Here is an 18485-nt window from a genome sequence, read left to right as displayed (position 1 = left end):
GCCTTCAGCTCTTCTGCATTGTTCAGTCTCATGTCTCTCATCTTTCTCTTGGCAATGCCCCATAGATTCTCTATGGGGTTCAGGTCAGGCGAGTTTGCTGGCCAATCAAGCACAGTAATTCCACGGTCATTGAACCAGGTTTTGGTGCTTTTGGCAGTGTGGTCAGGTGCCAAGTCCGGCTGGAAAATGAAGTCAGCATCCCCATAAAGCTCACCTGTGGAAGGAAGCATGAAGTGCTCCAAAATCTCCTGGTAGACAGCTGCGTTGACCCTGGACTTAATGAAGCACAGTGGACCAACACCAGCAGATGACATGGCTCCCCAAATCAACACAGACTGTGGAAACTTCACACTGGTCTTCAAGCATCTTGCAGTGTGTGCCTCTCCATTCTTTTTTTTTTTTTATTTAAATATTTATTGGTTTTTCACAGTAATTACAAAAACATTTTCATCTCATTCATAATAAATATACAATTATTTCTTATTACTTTATTTTTCCCCTCTTAAAACATTACCCCCTCCCCCCCCCCCCAGAACCCCTCCCCAAGCTTATCCTACCCCTCTATCCATTCTATGACTTTCTACTTTTCACTTTCTCACATTTGCTACAAAGTTTTCCCATTTTTCCCATTTTGCAGAATATACCTCCACCTTATCTTCCTGTATATAATATAACTTCTCCATCTTACTAATCCAGTTTACTCTTTCTATCCACTCCTCCTCTTTCGGTATTTCTTTTTTCTTCCAATACTTAGGGATCAGGCTTTTTGCCACGTTCAAATAGTACCCTAAACCTAATTTCTTATATTTGCTAACTGATAACTCTGAACTGTGTAACAGGCACATCCCTGGATCTAACCCGATGTTCATTTCAATAATGGTCTCTATTAAATGTACTATTGTTTTCCAGAATATTTGAATTTTTGGACATTCCCACCAGATATGATACACTGTCCCCACTTCCCCACATTCTCGCCAACACCACTGTGATTTCTCCCCACTTATCTTACATTCTACACTCGGAACAATGTGCCATCTTGTCAAACATTTATCATTTGTTTCTACGTCCCTCAAAATTACATTTTTGTGAACTAATCTGTTTATTTTTTTCTGTTTTTCTTCATCTAATATCACCCCCATATCTCTTTCCCATTTCACTGTGTGCATTAGTTTAGTGTTTGTGTTTAAATCTGTGAGGATTCTATATATTTTAGCTGTTCCGTGTTTCCCATCCCCCCGTGCATCCAACAACCTTTCAAACAAATTCCAGTCCTTTTTCATTCTCAGGGGTTTTGGGAGATTTCCCCAAAAACAATTTAATTGATGATAACGCCACTCATCTAACCTAGTGAAAATATTTCCCTTTTCCTTTTCCAACTCTTTAAAGGTCTTCAATTTCCCTTCCCCCATTATATCTCTGGACATCTTCCTTGATAAACCATCTACCCGTTATCTCTTCTCTACCTGGGGGAAAAAATTCTGTATTTCTTAGTGGCATTAGTATAGAGTTAAATTCCCATTTCATATATTTGTGTATTTTATCCCATTCCCTTAACACGTTTACAGTGTACAAAATTAAATCCTCCTTCAATCCTCTATATTGTGCCGGTACCCATATACAGTCAGGTCCATAAATATTGGGACATCGACACAATTCTAACATTTTTGGCTCTATACACCACCACAATGGATTTGAAATGAAACAAACAAGATGTGCTTTAACTGTAGACTGTCAGCTTTAATTTGAGGGTATTTACATCCAAATCAGGTGAACGGTGTAGGAATTACAACAGTTTGCATATGTGCCTCCCACTTATTAAGGGACCAAAAGTAATGGGACAATTGGCTTCTCAGCCGTTCCATTGCCAGGTGTGTGTTATTTCCTCATTATCCCAATTACAATGAGCAGATACAAGGTCCAGAGTTAATTTCAAGTGTGCTATTTGCATTTGGAATCTGTTGCTGTCAACTCTCAAGATGAGATCCAAAGAGCTGTCACTATCAGTGAAGCAAGCCATCATTAGGCTGAAAAAACAAAACAAACCCATCAGAGAGATAGCAAAAACATTAGGCGTGGCCAAAACAACTGTTTGGAACATTCTTAAAAAGAAGGAACGCATCGGTGAGCTCAGCAACACCAAAAGACCCGGAAGACCACGGAAAACAACTGTGGTGGATGACCGAAGAATTCTTTCCCTGGTGAAGAAAACACCCTTCACAACAGTTGGCCAGATCAAGAACACTCTCCAGGAGGTAGGTGTATGTGTGTCAAAGTCAATAATCAAGAGAAGACTTCACCAGAGTGAATACAGAAGGTTCACCACAAGATGTAAACCATTGGTGAGCCTCGAAAACAGGAAGGCCAGATTAGAGTTTGCCAAACGACATCTAAAAAAGCCTTCAAAGTTCTGGAACAACATCCTATGGACAGATGAGACCAAGATCAACTTGTACCAGAGTGATGGGAAGAGAGAGTATGGAAAAGGAAAGGAACTGCTCATGATCCTAAGCATACCACCTCATCAGTGAAGCATGGTGATGGTAGTGTCATGGCGTGGGCATGTATGGCTGCCAATGGAACTGGTTCTCTTGTATTTATTGATGATGTGACTGCTGACAAAAGCAGCAGGATGAATTCTGAAGTGTTTCGGGCAATATTATCTGCTCATATTCAGCCAAATGCTTCAGAACTCATTGGACGCCGCTTCACAGTGCAGATGGACAATGACCCAAAGCATACTGCAAAAGCAACCAAAGAGTTTTTTAAGGGAAAGAAGTGGAATATTATGCAATGGCCAAGTCAATCACCTGACCTGAATCTGATTGAGCATGCATTTCACTTGCTGAAGACAAAACTGAAGGGAAAATGCCCCAAGAACAAGCAGGAACTGAAGACAGTTGCAGTAGAGGCCTGGCAGAGCATCACCAGGGATGAAACCCAGCGTCTGGTGATGTCTATGCGTTCCAGACTTCAGGCTGTAATTGACTGCAAAGGATTTGCAACCAAGTATTAAAAAGTGAAGGTTTGATTTATGATTATTATTCTGTCCCATTACTTTTGGTTCCTTAATAAGTGGGAGGCACATATGCAAACTGTTGTACTTCCTACACCGTTCACCTGATTTGGATGTAAATACCCTCAAATTAAAGCTGACAGTCTGCAGTTAAAGCACATCTTGTTTGTTTCATTTCAAATCCATTGTGGTGGTGTATAGAGCCAAAAATGTTAGAATTGTGTTGATGTCCCAATATTTATGGACCTGACTAATTCTATTCAAATTAGTTCCACTAAGTGCATTTTCAATTTTTACCCAACTTTTCCCCTCTAAATTGAATGTCCAGTCAAAAATTCTCCCTAATATTACTGCTTTGTAGTATCTCAACATCTGGGACTCCCAGACCGCCCTTCCCTTTATCTCTACTTAATATTTCATGGGACACCCTCGGTTTTTTATTCTTCCAGATATATGTTATCATTCTTTTTATTACTTTAAAAAAGGCTTCCGGGAGTTTAATTGGGATCATTTGAAATCTATATAAAATTTTAAATACGATTATCATTTTTACCAGGTTTATACGTCCTAACCATGATGGAAATCCTCTTTCTAAAGTTTTTAATTCCCCCTTCACTTCATTTAATAATGAAATATAGTTTAGTTTATACAAGTTCTTATACGCCGCACTAAGCCTTACTCCCAAATAGTTTATATCTCTTTCTTTCCAAATGAAGGGAAATTCTTTTTGTATTTTCTCTTTTTCACTTTTTGGGATATTTATATTTACGATCTCAGTTTTTGTTGGGTTGATTTTTAAGTTTGATAGTTCCCCATATTCCTTCAGCAATTTCATTAAGTTTGGGAGTGTTATCCTGGGATTCCCCACATAAAACAGCAAATCATCTGCAAAGGCCACCACTTTATGCTCTACGTCTCCTATCTGAATTCCCCTTATATCCCCATTTTTCCTTATTGTTGACAGAAGAGGCTCTAGTGACATAACATATAATAAGGGAGACAGAGGGCAACCCTGCCTTGTTCCATTTGACATCCCGATGGGCTCTGTTTTTTCCCCATTTACTATTACCACTGCGGAGGGCTTACTGTACAGCTTTCCAATCCATTCCCTCATTCTAACTCCAATTCCCAGGGCTTCTAAGGTATCCATCATGAAGCCCCAGTCTACTCTATCAAAGGCCTTTTCGGCGTCAATTGAAAGAACCACCGCCGGTATCACCCCTTTTCTACTTTTCTGTATCAACATCAGGGATCTCAACCCATTGTCCCTGCCCTCCCTTCCCGGGACAAAGCCCACCTGATCTCCATGTATCCATTCAGGCATAAGCTCTTTCAACCTATTCGCCAAGACCTTTGCATATAGCTTAGTGCCTGAATTCAACAATGAAATTGGCCTGTAACTCGAACACTGCGAGGCATCCTTCCCTTCCTTATGTAACAGTACCACGTGAGCCTGTAAAGATTCTCCCCTCATGTCCATCTCTTCTCCCAGGGCATTCATATACTTTTCCAATTTGGGAATCTATATTCCGCTAAATTTTTTTATAGTACCCTGCTGTGTAGCCTTCCGGTCCTGGGCTTTTCCCCTTCTCCATACTTTTTACTGCTACTTTTATCTCTTCTTGTGTAATTTCTACTTCAAGGGAGTCTAGTTGATCTTCTTTTAGTTTTGGTAATCCCGCATTTTTTAAATATATCTTCCTTTTTTTCCTATTTTCCTTTTCCATATTATTTGCTGCCTCGTATGGGTTGATATTATACAACATCCTGTAATAATCCACAAACACCTTTGCGATCTCCTTATTTGAGTGGACCAGTTCTCCCTTGGGGCTTTTTATTTTATCTATATAATTCCTATTTTTCTTTTTCCTTAAGGCTCTCATTAGATATTTTCCTGGCCTATCTCCCCATTTATAGTTCTCACTTAGCACTTTGTTATAAACTCTCCTTCTCTCCTCTTCCATCAGAGTCTCTAACTCCTCTTTCTTTTTTATTATCTTCTGCTTAATTTCTTTTGCCATACTATTTTTGTGTATCTGTTCCAGGTCAGATATATCTTTTAAGAGCCCACTAATTTTTTCTCTCCTTTCTCTTTTCTTTCTTGCCCCAATAGCAATCAGGATTCCTCTTATATATGCCTTGTGAGACTCCCACACTGTTGCCATGGACACATCCTCTGTCTCATTCTCTCTAAAGAATCTCTCAATTTCTTTCCCAATCTTCTGTGTAATATCCTTATCCATGAGAAGTGCTTCATTCAGCCTCCATCCTACCCCATCTGTTTTCCTCCTTCCCCATCCCATCCTCAATACAACAGGGGCATGGTCTGAAAGAGTCATTACTCCTATATCTGCTTTAACCATTGACTCTATAAATTGATGTTCTATCAATATATAATCCAGCCTTGAATACGTCTCATGTGCATTTGAAAAGAATGTGTAGTCTCTATCCTTCATATGCAAAATTCTCCATGAGTCTACCAATTGAGACTCATGGATCACCTTCTTTAATAATCTCAGAGATCTACTCCCCTCTCGCTGCACAGAAGAGGTTGTATCTTTTTGTGGATCCATGCATAAATTAAAATCTCCAGCCAATATCAAACAACCCTCTTTAAAATCCATCAATTTTTTTTAACACACCCTTCAAATACTTCTCTGGTTTCTTATTTGGACAATATATATTAGCTACTGTGCACTCCACCTCTTGTATTTTACCCTTCAAGAACAAATATCTCCCCTCTGGGTCCACTTTTCTATCTTCCAATTCAAATCTTTTTTTTTTTCTGAACCCTATTGCCACTCCTTTAGCTCTCCTAATTGGGGAATCTGCATAATACCATGTTGGGTAATCTCTGGATTTTAACTTAACCTTGGATTCTATCTCAAGATGTGTCTCCTGCAAAAAAAACACCAAAGCTGCTTGATGATGTAATTCCTTAAATAACCTAAATCTCTTCCCAGGACAATTCAACCCCTTTACATTATAAGTGATAACTTGTAGTTCTTCCATCCTTTTTATACCCCTCTTTTTCCTTTCCAACCGGGGTAGGGTAGCTACCCTCCTCCTCTTTTCCCTTGCTTTAATACCTCTCTCAATCCTACAGAGTGTTAGCCTTATTATCAATTTCCCTCCCCCCTCACCTCCCCCCTTCCAGGCAACTATTATACCTACTAATCATTTGTGGGTCTAACACCTCACCCTTGATTTGAAACTAGGGGTCAAACTCCGCCCATGGACGGCTCCTCCTCCCTCCCCCCTCCCCGGTGTCTTCCATTAGAAATTCTAGGTGCCCCTTGAAAACAGAACTAAATATTATTCTTTAAGAAAGACAAAAAAAAAAAAGAGGCTAGGAAGAAGAGAGAGAGAGAGACACTAGAGCAAGAGGAAGAAAAAAACAAAAAACAAAAAAAACCCACCACAAACTCCTCTCCCCCCCCACCACCCTAATTCCTCCCTCTGACAAATTGCCAGTCCTCTTGTCTTGTTGCCCCTATCTCTCTCTCCTCTTCCCCCCATCCGGCCATCACAATTCTTTGCAACCCCAGTTTTTCACAAAAATCTCTCATGTCTTCCGGGAATCTCAAATAGGCTGTAACTCCATCTTTCCATCCAATTAAGCATGCTGGGATCCCCCATCTATAAAACACATTCTTTTTCCTCATCTGCTCTAGTAAAGGTTTCAAGGATCTCCTTCACCACAAAGTCTCCGGTGTAAGGTCTGCATATATCTGGATGTCCATTTCTCCATATCTAATTACTGCTTTTCCTTTGATCTTTCTCCAGATTGCTTCTTTATCTCCATAATTGTTAAATTTAACAATTACGTCCCTTGTTTTTTCTTTCCAATTGCCTTGTTGGAGCTTTCCTACTCTCACAATATCTTCCAAGTCAATCACCTCCACGGCAGGTCTGTCCAATATGGAGTTTAAATTTTTTTTTTATTAATTCTTGCAATGTTTCCCCTTTTACATTCTCTGGGACTCCCCTTATCCTAAGGTTGCTCCTCCTATTCCAATTTTCTTGAACTTCCATCTTATATATCAATTTTTCCTGTATTTTCCCCATATTCTTTATTTTCTTTTTTAATTCCACAATATTTTGAACCTGTTTTTTACTTTTCTCCTCCATTTCTTCCACTCTCACCAGCACCTGCCCTAGATCCTTTCGAATAGTTGCCATTTATTGTTTTATTATCATTAGAGATGAGCGAATCGAACCTGGCGAAGTGGAATTCGTTTCGAATTTCAGGAAAAATTCGATTCGCATCGAATCAGAATTTTAGCAAACTTCGGGTGCACGAATCGAATTTTTCCCGATCAGCCGGCAAAAGTGTCACTGCAGAGAGCTCCGCTATTTCTGACAGTTCTGACAGTTCATTTACAGCGGTTGAAACATTGTATCTATTTGTTTCCATTTAGGATACAGATGTTTTTATTCGGAAATAAATAGATACAATGTTTCAACCGCTGTAAATGTGAAGGAACTGTCAGAGAACTGTCAGAAATAGCGTAGCTCTCTGCAGATACACTTTTTGCTGTACTGGAATACTTCTTTTCATTCTTCTTCTTCTTTTCATTCTTCTTCTTTTCATTCTTCTTCTTCTTCTTTTCATTCTTCTTCTTTTCATTCTTCTTCTTCTTTTCATTCTTCTTCTTCTTTTCATCCTTCTTCTTCTTTTCATTCTTCTTCTTTTCATTCTTCTTCTTCTTCTTTTCATTCTCTTCTTCTTCTTTTCATTCTTCTTCTTCTTCTTTTCATTCTTCTTTTCATTCTTCTTCTTCTTTTCATTCTTCTTCTCATTCTTCTTTTCATTCTTCTTCTTCTTCTTTTCATTCTTCTTCTTCTTCTTTTCATTCTTCTTCTTCTTCTTTTTTTCATTCTTCTTTTCATTCTTCTTCTTTTCATTCTTCTTCTTCTTCTTTTCATTCTTCTTCTTTTCATTCTTCTTCTTTTCATTCTTCTTCTTCTTCTTCTTTTCATTCTTCTTCTTCTTCTTCTTTTCATTCTTCTTCTTCTTCGTCGTGCCCCGTGACTGCCCAAATGAGTGAAGTGTGCGGTGATTCTAAGATCGACGGCACTCATCTGCATGTCATACTGACTGACAGTATTATTTCTCTTCCCCAGCAGACTCCAAGGGCATTTAAATTAAAGGTACAGTGTTCTGCACTAATATAAAGGCTCTCTGAAGCCTAGAAACCCTTTAAATAAGTTAAATTTGCGGCGAATAAATTCGCATCGAATCGAATTTCTCCCGCAAATTCGGCGAATCAGCCGAATCGAATTTTTGAATAATTCGCTCATCTCTAATTATCATCTCTAGATCTTTAAACATCTCTGCCATTTCTTTTTTGTTTGGCACTTGTAGTTCGCTTTCATTCTCTCTCATCTCCATGGCTCCTATTTGTTGACTGCTGATATTTAGTCCCAGCGATAGTCTTGGGCTACTTTCCACACTAATATCCCCTTCGTCTTTTCCGTTTTTATCTTGAGCTTTTTCTGGGGTCACTTTTCCCTGGGATGTATATTGTTTAATTGTTCCCATTTGGGGCCCTTTTGCCCCACTTCCTTTACTGCTTTTGTTCTTCATTCCTTTCATGGGCATTGCTCTCTTTTATACAAAGATGGTTCGCATAGATATAAAGGTCCCAGCCTAGCCCAATTAATGACCGATTCTCCTCCTCTTAGGTTGCTTTTATTTCAGGAACCCCTGGGAATCCCCCTTATCTCCCCTTATCTTCCTCAACAGCACTATGGGACATTAAAAAAAGCAACAGTTCCAAAGTCTCTCATTCACCCATGTCTCTCGTCCCTTGCTGTGTAGAAGACAGGGGTTTCAGGTATCCGGCTCCTCTGCGCTGATATCCAGCTCCTCTGCGCCTTGGGGGGGATTCCCCTGGGCTTTTTCTCTTCCTTCTCCTGATTCCATAGGGGTCCTTCACAGGGAGGCTCTTTCCAGGTCCTCACCCCTATGCACGACCAGCCAGGGGGTATGACTAGGGAGCAGGACACAAGGAGCAGAAAGCCGCCTTCTCCCTTACTCCACAAGCCGGCCGGCTTCCTCCGCTCCCAGTGCTCATTTGCGGTTGGTCACGTGACCCGCCTGCTCTTCCTGTCTCCCGGCGACACGGCTCTCTGATCCGCCGAGCTCCGGGCGGACCTCTCTCTCCGCTCCACGACTCTGCACCTCCGCTCCTCCACCAGACCCCTCCGACTCTCGGGTAAGTCTCGGCTTTTACCCCAATCGAAAGGCCCCTGGGAAGGTTTGAGAAGGAGCTTAGCCGAGAGCTCCTACCTCCAGCCCTCAGCTGCCGCCATGTTCAGGCTCCTCCCCTCTCAAACGTGCCCGTGCCTCTCCATTCTTCCTCCATACTCTAGATCCTTGGTTTCCAAATGAGATGCAAAAGTTGCCCTCATCAGAAAAGAGGTCTTTGGACCACTGAGCAACAGACCAGGTAAAACGCTTCTGACTTTTTTTGTTGTTCAGGAGTGGCTTAACATTTGAATATGACATTTGAAGCCCATGTCCAGGATCCATCTGTGTGTGGTGGCTCTTGATGCACTGACTCCAGCCTCAGTCCACTCCTTGTGAAAGTCCCCAACACTTTTGAATGGCCTTTTCCTGACAATCCTCTCCAGGGGCGGTCATCCCTGCTGCTTGTGCACCTTTTTCTTCCACACTTTTCCCTTCCACATAACTTTCTATTAATGTGCTTTGATACAGCACTTTGGGAACATCCAACTTCTTTTGCAATTACCTTTTGACGCTTTCCCTCCTTATGGAGGGTGTCAATGATGGTTTTCTGCACAACTGTCAGGTCAGCAGTCTTTCCCATGATTGTGATTCCTACTGAACCAGACTGAGAGACCATTTAAAGGCTCAGGAACCCTTTGCATGTGTTATGGCTTAATTAGCTGATTAGAGTGGGACACTTTGAGCCTAGAATATTGCACCTTTTCACAATATTCTAATTTTCTGAGATTGTGGATTTGGGGTTTTCATGAGCTGTAAGCCATAATCATCACAATGATGACAAATCACGGCTTGAACTATCTTGCTTTGCATGTAATGAGTCTATCTCAAATATTAGTTTCACCTTTTAGGTTGCATTACTGAAATAAATGAACTTTTGCACGATATTCTAATTTTTCGAGTTTCACCTGTACATACCTGTCACAGCAACCTAGATCACTTTTACATTAAAGCTGAATTTTATCAGTTTGATAACAATGTTCTTTACCAAAAAAAAATGTACATTTCACATTAATAATTATGCTACCAAAATTAGTGTGTGCTGTAAATTCCCTCCAGAATTGCTCATGTTTGTTCTTGCTCGAGGCTGCCATTTTATTGAAGCCCACTTCAGTTGCTTCCTTATTGAAAACTCTCCCCCTCTCCTTGGTCTTAAAAACAATGTCACTCTCTATAATTAAAATATGTACTATAATATGTGCTTTACAGTACTGAACTTCACAGCTGCTGAGGGAGAAAGGAGAGAATACCACGGAGATAAAACACTCTCCTTGTAGGTTTAAATCTTTTGTATCTCCCTGGCAGCACAGTGTGTCCTTGCACACTTTTGCATTTCTTTTATCCCTCCCTAAGCAGTGTCTATGTCATTCCTGTTGCTTTCTTACCCCTTTAATAACAGTAAATCTTAAAGCTACAAAATGATCAACCTCTAGCGGCTTTAATTTTAGGCAAAGTGCCAAGAATAGAAAGCAACTGAGCATATGCAGAGCAGGATGTGACTGTGTTTCTGGATTTAAATTGTATAGGCAGTTATTTTAATTATTTACATAGCTATACCTGCAAAAGGGGCCAGTATGAAGTGCTCTATCAGGAATTTTCTGACTAAAGTTACAGTTTAAAGCTTAGAGCCCACTGATAAAAATTAAAAGAAGCTCACAGCTACTGCATTTGTGAGTTTGTTTTAACTTTTCACTCTTTGGAAGTACCAGACACATTCAAAGAAGCAAACTAGGTAACAAGTCTGCATGGCAGGCAGTAAATTGTCAAATAGTCCTGGTAACCTACACAGAGAGCATAATAGAAATTTAAAATAATTCAGTTGGTGCTTTTAGAGAAACCTTTAATTGCAGGTAACAAAAAACTTGTAAATAAAATTACTTAAAATGGTAGCATACAGAAGACATGCTAATGCTAGGCTCACCTGTTGAGGAGCTCGACCAACAAAAGATTTGGGGTCAAGTAGCTGGTCCAGCTGAGTATGTATGGGGGCAAAATAGGGGTCAGATCGGATTCTGTTTGTCAGGTCATTGTCTCCACCTTCTTGTTTTACTACAGCCGCAGCCTGTTGAGACAGCACTCTGATCCGCTCATGGCAGTCCTAACAAATAGAATGGAAAACATTCAATGGAATGTGAAAGTGATGGAGAAAATTTATAGAAAGTAAAATGTCCAACATTAAAAGGACCAGAAATATAGACTAACAATATACATTCACCAGACACTTTATTAGGTACACCTGTTCAACTGCTTGGCAACACGAGTTGCTAATCAGCCAATCACATGGCCACAACTCAATGCATTTAGACATGGTGAAGATGATTTGCTGAGGTTCAGACCAAGCAACAGAATACGGAAGAAAGGGGATTTAAATGTTTTTGACCATGGCATGGTTGTTGGTGCCAGACGGGCTGGTCTAAGTATTTAAAAAAACTGATCTACGGGGATTTTCACACACAACCATCTCTTAAGTTTACAGAGAATGGTCCGAAAAAGAGAAAATATCCAGTGAGAGGCAGTTGTGTGAATAAATATGCATGGTAGATGTCAAAGGAGAATGCGCATATGATTTCAGCTGCAACATTCAGATGGTAAGGTCAGAATTTGGAATAAACAACATGAAAGCATGGCTCCATCCTGCCTTGTATCAATGGTTCAGCTGGTGGTGTAATGCTGTGCGGGATATTTTCTTGGCACTAGCAAGGTGTACCTTATAAAGTGGCTGGTGAGTGTAAGCAAACATATTTGGAGCAAGCAAAACATGGATTACATAAACTACTTCAGTTATCTGTAGAGAATACATTATAGAATAAACATTATAAGCAGATATAGTAATAAGATGCTATTTTGTCTTTTGAGGATAAAGCTGTTACACAGCCTGACCTCAAAGTACTAGATGAGGATCAAGATGACATTCACAAAGCTAGAAGAAAAAAAAACATAACAACTGCACTTCATTTCTTCCTACTTAAGCAGGCCACTTGCTAGCAGAATTTCTTTAAAAAAAAAAAAAAAGACATCCCTGTAAATGCAATATCTTGGAGAACATTACATTTACAGGCTTGATGGGGTATAGGGTGGTATCTTCAAATGATTAGACACTGGCAAAGCTTTTAATGAAATGCCCTCTAAGCAAGCTCTTATCCAACTCATTGAGTCTTCACTTTTGAAGCAAGCAATGCAGTGTAACACAGGAATAGTGGGGAAGGTGGCCTGTGACCTTTAATGTACCCCAGTACACAGAATTTACAGGCAAGTAAAAATTCCTACTATTGTAATCGCACATGACAGAACACAGGCTTGATATTAACAGATACTGGGACATCACCTAGTAATGACTAAAAAGGTTGGGCAACAGCAAAAGTATACAAAAGTGTGCCAACAGGCCCAACAATACCAAGGGTCAACAGATCCCACTCAGGAGTGCTGTTGCAGGAATCTTGCTGCTGAAAACTGCATCCAAAGAACATCATACATCCTATTAGAACTTTGAAAAGGTATGAACCACCAAAGCTGGGCGAGAAAGGCTTGGATGTTGGAACGCCCAGGAGATATCCTCCAAAGTGAGTTCCCTGATGGGTTCAATAAGTGGTTTCTGCAGGGCAAAGAGAACCAAATTGAGGTCCCAAGGGAGCATAGGGTACTGTAGAGGTAGTTTGCTCAAAGAAACACTTTCAATATAGAAATGGACAATGCTAAAATCTGTCACTTATAAGTACTCCTAGAACTTAGCCATGTTATAGCCAGACCATTATTCCTATTTTTTAAGGACCACTTACTTACTGGAATGGTACCAGCAGATTGGCAAAAGCAAATGTACCAATAATCAAAAAAGATATACAGAGATCAGCCATAACATTATGACCACCCACCAAAATTCTTCAAGGCATGGCCTCCACTAGACCTCTGAAGGTATGCTGAGGTATCTGGGGTGAGTAGCAGAACCTTCAAAACCTGTAATTTGTAGGGTAGGGGCTCCATGGATCTGAGTTGTTTTTCTAGCACATTCCACAGATGCTTGATTGGACTGGAGAATTTGAAAGCCAGGACAACACCTCACACTTGTTGTGCTCCTCAAACGATTCTTGAATTCCTCAGACTGAGCCATCTTCTTCTATTGTTCTGTGGTCCAGTTCTTCTGCTCACGTGCCCATTGTAGGTGCTTTTTAACTGTAGATACGAGTCGGCACCCTGACCAGTCTGCAGCTACACAATCCCATATGTAACAAAGTGTGATGCTACTGTGCTCTGACACCTTTTTATCATTAGCATCAACCTTTTCAGCTATTTAACCATTTCCATACCGGGCACTTTTACCCCCTTCCTGCCCAGGCCATTTTTCAGGTCTCAGCGCTCTCACAATTTGAATGACAATTGCGCGGTTATACAACATTGTACCCAAACTAAAATTTTATCATTTTCTTCACACAACTAGAGCTTTCTTTTGGTGGTATTTAATTACCACTGGTGTTTTTATTTTTTGCTAAATTAACAAAAAAAGACCGAAAATTTTGAGAAAAAAAAACATGTTTTTCTTTGTTTCTGTTATAAAAGTTTGCAAATAAATAATTGTTCTTCATAAATTTAGGCCAAGATGTATTCTGCTACATGTCTTTGGCGAAAATAACCCAAATTAGGATGTAGTTTTTAGTCTGTAGGAAAGTTATAGAGTTCACAAACTATGGTATAGATCTGAAAATTGATCAATCCTGAAGTACTGATGGCCAAATCTAATTTCTTGAGGTCCAAGAATGTCAGAACAGTACAGATATCCCCCAAATGACCCCTTTTTGCAAAGTAGACAGTCCAACACACCTTATAAGAGGCATGGCGAGTTTTTTGAATTTGTATTTTTTTTGTCAGAATTTTTCGGAAAATGAAAAAATTGAAAAAATAATTTTCACTATTTTTTTTGCATACTGTCACCACTGTAGTACAGCGTCATCATATAACTGGCATGGCGTTGATCAGGGACACTGACTGGTGAGAGTATGAAAAAAAAAAAAAAAAGTTTAATTTTCTTTTTTATTATTTTTAATATTTTTATTACATTTGTTTTCTTTTTTTAAGATTTTTTTTCATATTTCACTATGACCAAAGTAGTACAATGTTACCATAGTAACATTGTACTACTTTGGGGAAGTGATCAGTATTTTTTTTTTTACACAATTTGCTTATGATTGGCCCAGCTTGTGCATGTGATCGCTGTGACCATTCACAGCTAGGCACACTAGTATACAATGGATGGCATGAATGAAGCCATCCATGGTAAACAACTGTCATGTGACCTGCTGTGATTGGTCACAGCAGGTCACATGGTACCTGCAACGGGGCCGGTACTCAGATCTGTCATCGGCCGTGTCCGAGGTACACGGCCGGTGACAGATGGCGCCGCTGCGTGGCTCTGCAGGCGCGCAAACTGCGCATGCCCGGGAGGACTCCATATGGCGTCCACCCGGAACGCTGAGGAATTTTGCCGGCCACCAACTGCCATAGGCCGAGCGGGTAAAGGTTAAGCTACAGAAGCTCTTCTATTTTAATCAGACTACATGGGTCAGCTTTCGCTCCCTATGTGCATCAATGAGCCTTGGCTGCCCATGACCCTGCTGTCAGTTTTTCTTCTTTTAACAACTTTTGGTAAGTTCTGACCACTGCAGACAGGAAACATCACACAAGAGCTGCAGTTTTGGAGATGCTCTGACCCCGTTATCTATCCTTTACAATTTGGCCCTCGTCAAAGTCGCTCAAATCCTTATTCTTGTCCATTTTTTCTACTTTGAACACATCAACTTTAGGGACAACATATTAATTTACTACCTAATGTATCCCACCCACTTTAAAGTGCCACTGTAATAAGATAATCGATGTTACTCATATTTCATGTCAGTGGTCATAATGTTATGGCCGATTGGTGTATACCTGGAAACTACAGACCAGGCAGCCTAACATCAATAGAATATAAACTATTGGATGGAATGATAAGGGACCATATCCAATAATTTGCTAATAAATATAGTATTCGTAGCATGCAACATGGATTTATAAAAGACCTGTCTTGCAAGACCAACTTTTTAACCTTCTATGAGGAGATAAGCTGTAATTTGGATAGAGAAAGGCCTGGGGAAATTATAATAAAACTAGGCACATATCAGACATATGTGCCTGAATTAAAAAGTACATATGGGGGGATACTTCCAAAACAGTTATAACCTCCTGATATACATATAATTGGAGTAAATATCTATAATAATATCTATAACATGTTCAGATTTTATCCATCTTCAACAGTCAATGTGTTTCGCATTTAGCGTATTCAGGACCGTATATTTGAGGAGATAGAAAATTAGTACTATTTAAAAACATAGTATGCATTAACTTTCAATCCATAAATGATATTTCCAACATGTAATAGAAAACCAATGAAGAAAGATCACATAGGTGGGGCAGATTGCCGAAGGATCCATAAAAATCTGGTAAAAAAACAATGGAGAACCACCTGCGCTACCCTCAAACTATTGTTCTAGGAATGGGTTTGCCGCTGACACCTGGCTATACAGGGATCAAAATTATAACAAAATTGGTGCTGCGCTCCCACACTTGTACTTATATAAATAATAATTTCAATTACACCCCTAGTAAATCCTCCTGTGTATAATTATCACAAACTCAATTTTTCATAATATTATACAATCTTATACAGTGATGTTTGATAAACCATATGAAATAAAATATAAATGCAAAATACATAAAAACACAATACATAAACCCACTTGTGTCCCTAAACAGGGTGAAATCACAAACATGTACTAAACCACACGTGATAAAACACTTGGCATAAATGAATGCCCAAAGGTGCAGTGGAAATAAACTGACAAATGGCACTATTGTGCCTATAGAAACAAACAATAGGACGGTCAGAATAAATTAACCCTGACTAGAAGACAATCTACAAGGACTATAATGAATCCTTCAACATAAATGAGTGACCACCACTAAACAAGTGCCCACATGTACCAAGTATAAATTGCCGTGCTGTAGTCCCCAAACGTATAGTATAAGTAGTATAGTCCCAAGTTTGGGGACAAGAGCACAGCAATTTACACTTTGGTACATACGGCCACTTGTTTGATGGTGGTCGTACATTTATGTTGAAGGATTCATTCTAGCCCTTGTAGATTGTCTTATAGTCAGGGTTAATTTATCCTGACCGTCATATTGTTTGTTACTAAGTAAGTGTGGGAGCTCAGCACCAATTTTATTATAATCATAAAAATTTGGTGCAAACCCCCGGCCGACCGATAATATCGAGTATTGGTTCTCATACAGAAAAGACAAGCCAGCTGGCAGATGAATATTTACATCCTCATGTAATGTCTCTACCCTCATACATTCAGAATACACCTGATTTTCTGAGATGTCTTGAGGGAATTGAGAGATGCATGGCTGGTTGCTATTGGTATAGAAAGCACTATATAGTAGCATACAGCATTCAAAAGGGATTGCAGCAATTTAAAGCTTTTTGAGAGAAAGGCCACAAGAGTGCCATAAATATAGCACACTCATTCTGGATTTATTAGAACATATTCTATCATGCAATGTATTTGTGTTTGATGGCACGGGGTGGTGACGGGGACTTGCTATGCCCCATCGTATGCCAACCTGTACCTGGGAGAGTGGGAGCAAACTCTTTTCTCAGATGAGAAACCTGGGAAGTTCTGGACCCATATTTTGTTATGGCTTTGCTACATAGATGATGCAGCGATGCTCTGGGCAGCAACATTAGAGGAATTCTTGGAGTTTATGACTGTGCTAAATGATAATGAATTTACTCTTAAATTCACTGTCCAACACGATAAAAGGCATATCATTTTTGGACATTGAAATTAACATAAAAAAAGATGGGTCAGTGGATACTACTCTTTTCAGCAAACGCATGGTTGGAAATACTATATTGTATGCTGATAGTTTTCATCCCAGACCTCTCATACGTAGCATTCCATACAGCCGATATCTGAGGCTCCGACGCATGTGCTCGGATTAACATCAGTTCAAATATGAGGCAAATGCATTACAAGATAGACTACTCAAGAGGGGTTATTCGAGTACTATGCTCAGAAAGGCCCATAATAGGGTTCGGATACAAAAGAGCGAGGATCTCTTATTTATGTGGAAAAAGTAACCAGAATCCAACATGGTAAGGTTGATCACTTCATATAGTAAACATATGCAAATTAGAGGGATTATTCAGCAGCATTGGTATTTGCTATTCAATGATGATATTTTGAAAAAGTATTTAAAAAAGTTCTAGAAATTACTTATAAATGGCCGCGTTCAGTAAGAGATAGTGTTGCTTAAAGCTATTATAGGGCTAATGATAGATGAGACAACAGTTTTCCAAATGATATATGGAAATATGGAACTTTTATGATTGGATTTATGAGAATCAGTCTCTATTTTTGCCAGATAGCACTCTCTATGCCAGTAACCACTTGCACTCCAGAGGATTTAACCCCCTTCCTGACCAGGCCATTTTTTTGCGATACAGCGCTGCGTTACTTTAACTGACAATTGTGTGGTCATGCAACGCTGCACCCACATGAAATTTATGTCTTTTTTTGTGCACAAATAGAGCTTTCTTTCAGTGGTATTTGATCGACTGTGCATTTTTTATTTTTTGCGCTATAAGAAAAAAAAAAAAAGACTGATAATTTTGAGGAAAAAACCTCAATATTTTTGACTGCTATTAAACATGTCCAGTAAAATAAAAATAAAAAAATCAAATTTCATAAATTTTGGCCAAAATGTATTCTGCTACGTCTTAGTGTTTACAAAAGGCGGTATATACACTGCAATTTTTTAACTAGTAATGGCAGCGATCAGCGACTTATAGCGGGACTGTGGCGGGCATTCTGACACTGGGGGGAACTGACTTGGTGTCACGGGCATCCCCAGTGACACCAACACAGTGATCAGTGCTAATAAAAAGCACTGACACTGTACTAATGGCACTGGGCGGGAAGATTTTAACATTTGAGGCAAAGGGTTAACTGTGTGCTGTGCGTGTGCTTCACTTTAAGCACACTGGTTTATATGGCTCTGCTATGCAGAGCCATACAAAGCACTGTGCATGAGCTGACAGGGGAAAGAACTGTATTGTTTACAAACAGTTCTCTCCCCGCCAGTATTACTCAGTGCTCATCAGGTGCCAGCAAGTAATAACCG

At 39.7% G+C, this 18485-nt stretch overlaps 1 protein-coding gene across 2 annotated transcripts in view; it reads right to left on the bottom strand.

The window, feature by feature from the left end:
• ADSL (adenylosuccinate lyase) overlaps positions 1–18485 on the bottom strand; it is a 307415-nt gene that overhangs the window by 36420 nt on the left and 252510 nt on the right. For both annotated transcript variants that reach the window (XM_089674217.1, XM_089674218.1), the window contains exon 12: positions 11188–11364. In XM_089674217.1, the coding sequence (XP_089530343.1) occupies positions 11188–11364 (177 nt within the window). The remainder of the gene's footprint in view (positions 1–11187; positions 11365–18485) is intronic.

This window comes from Staurois parvus, unplaced genomic scaffold (assembly GCF_062004578.1).
Source record: "Staurois parvus isolate SC_StPar_1 unplaced genomic scaffold, SC_StPar_1.0 ptg000149l, whole genome shotgun sequence".
Classification (NCBI taxonomy): Eukaryota; Metazoa; Chordata; class Amphibia; order Anura; family Ranidae; genus Staurois; species Staurois parvus.
The sequence above is the reverse complement of the archived record's forward strand: the minus strand, read 5'-3'. Positions and strand labels throughout refer to the sequence as shown.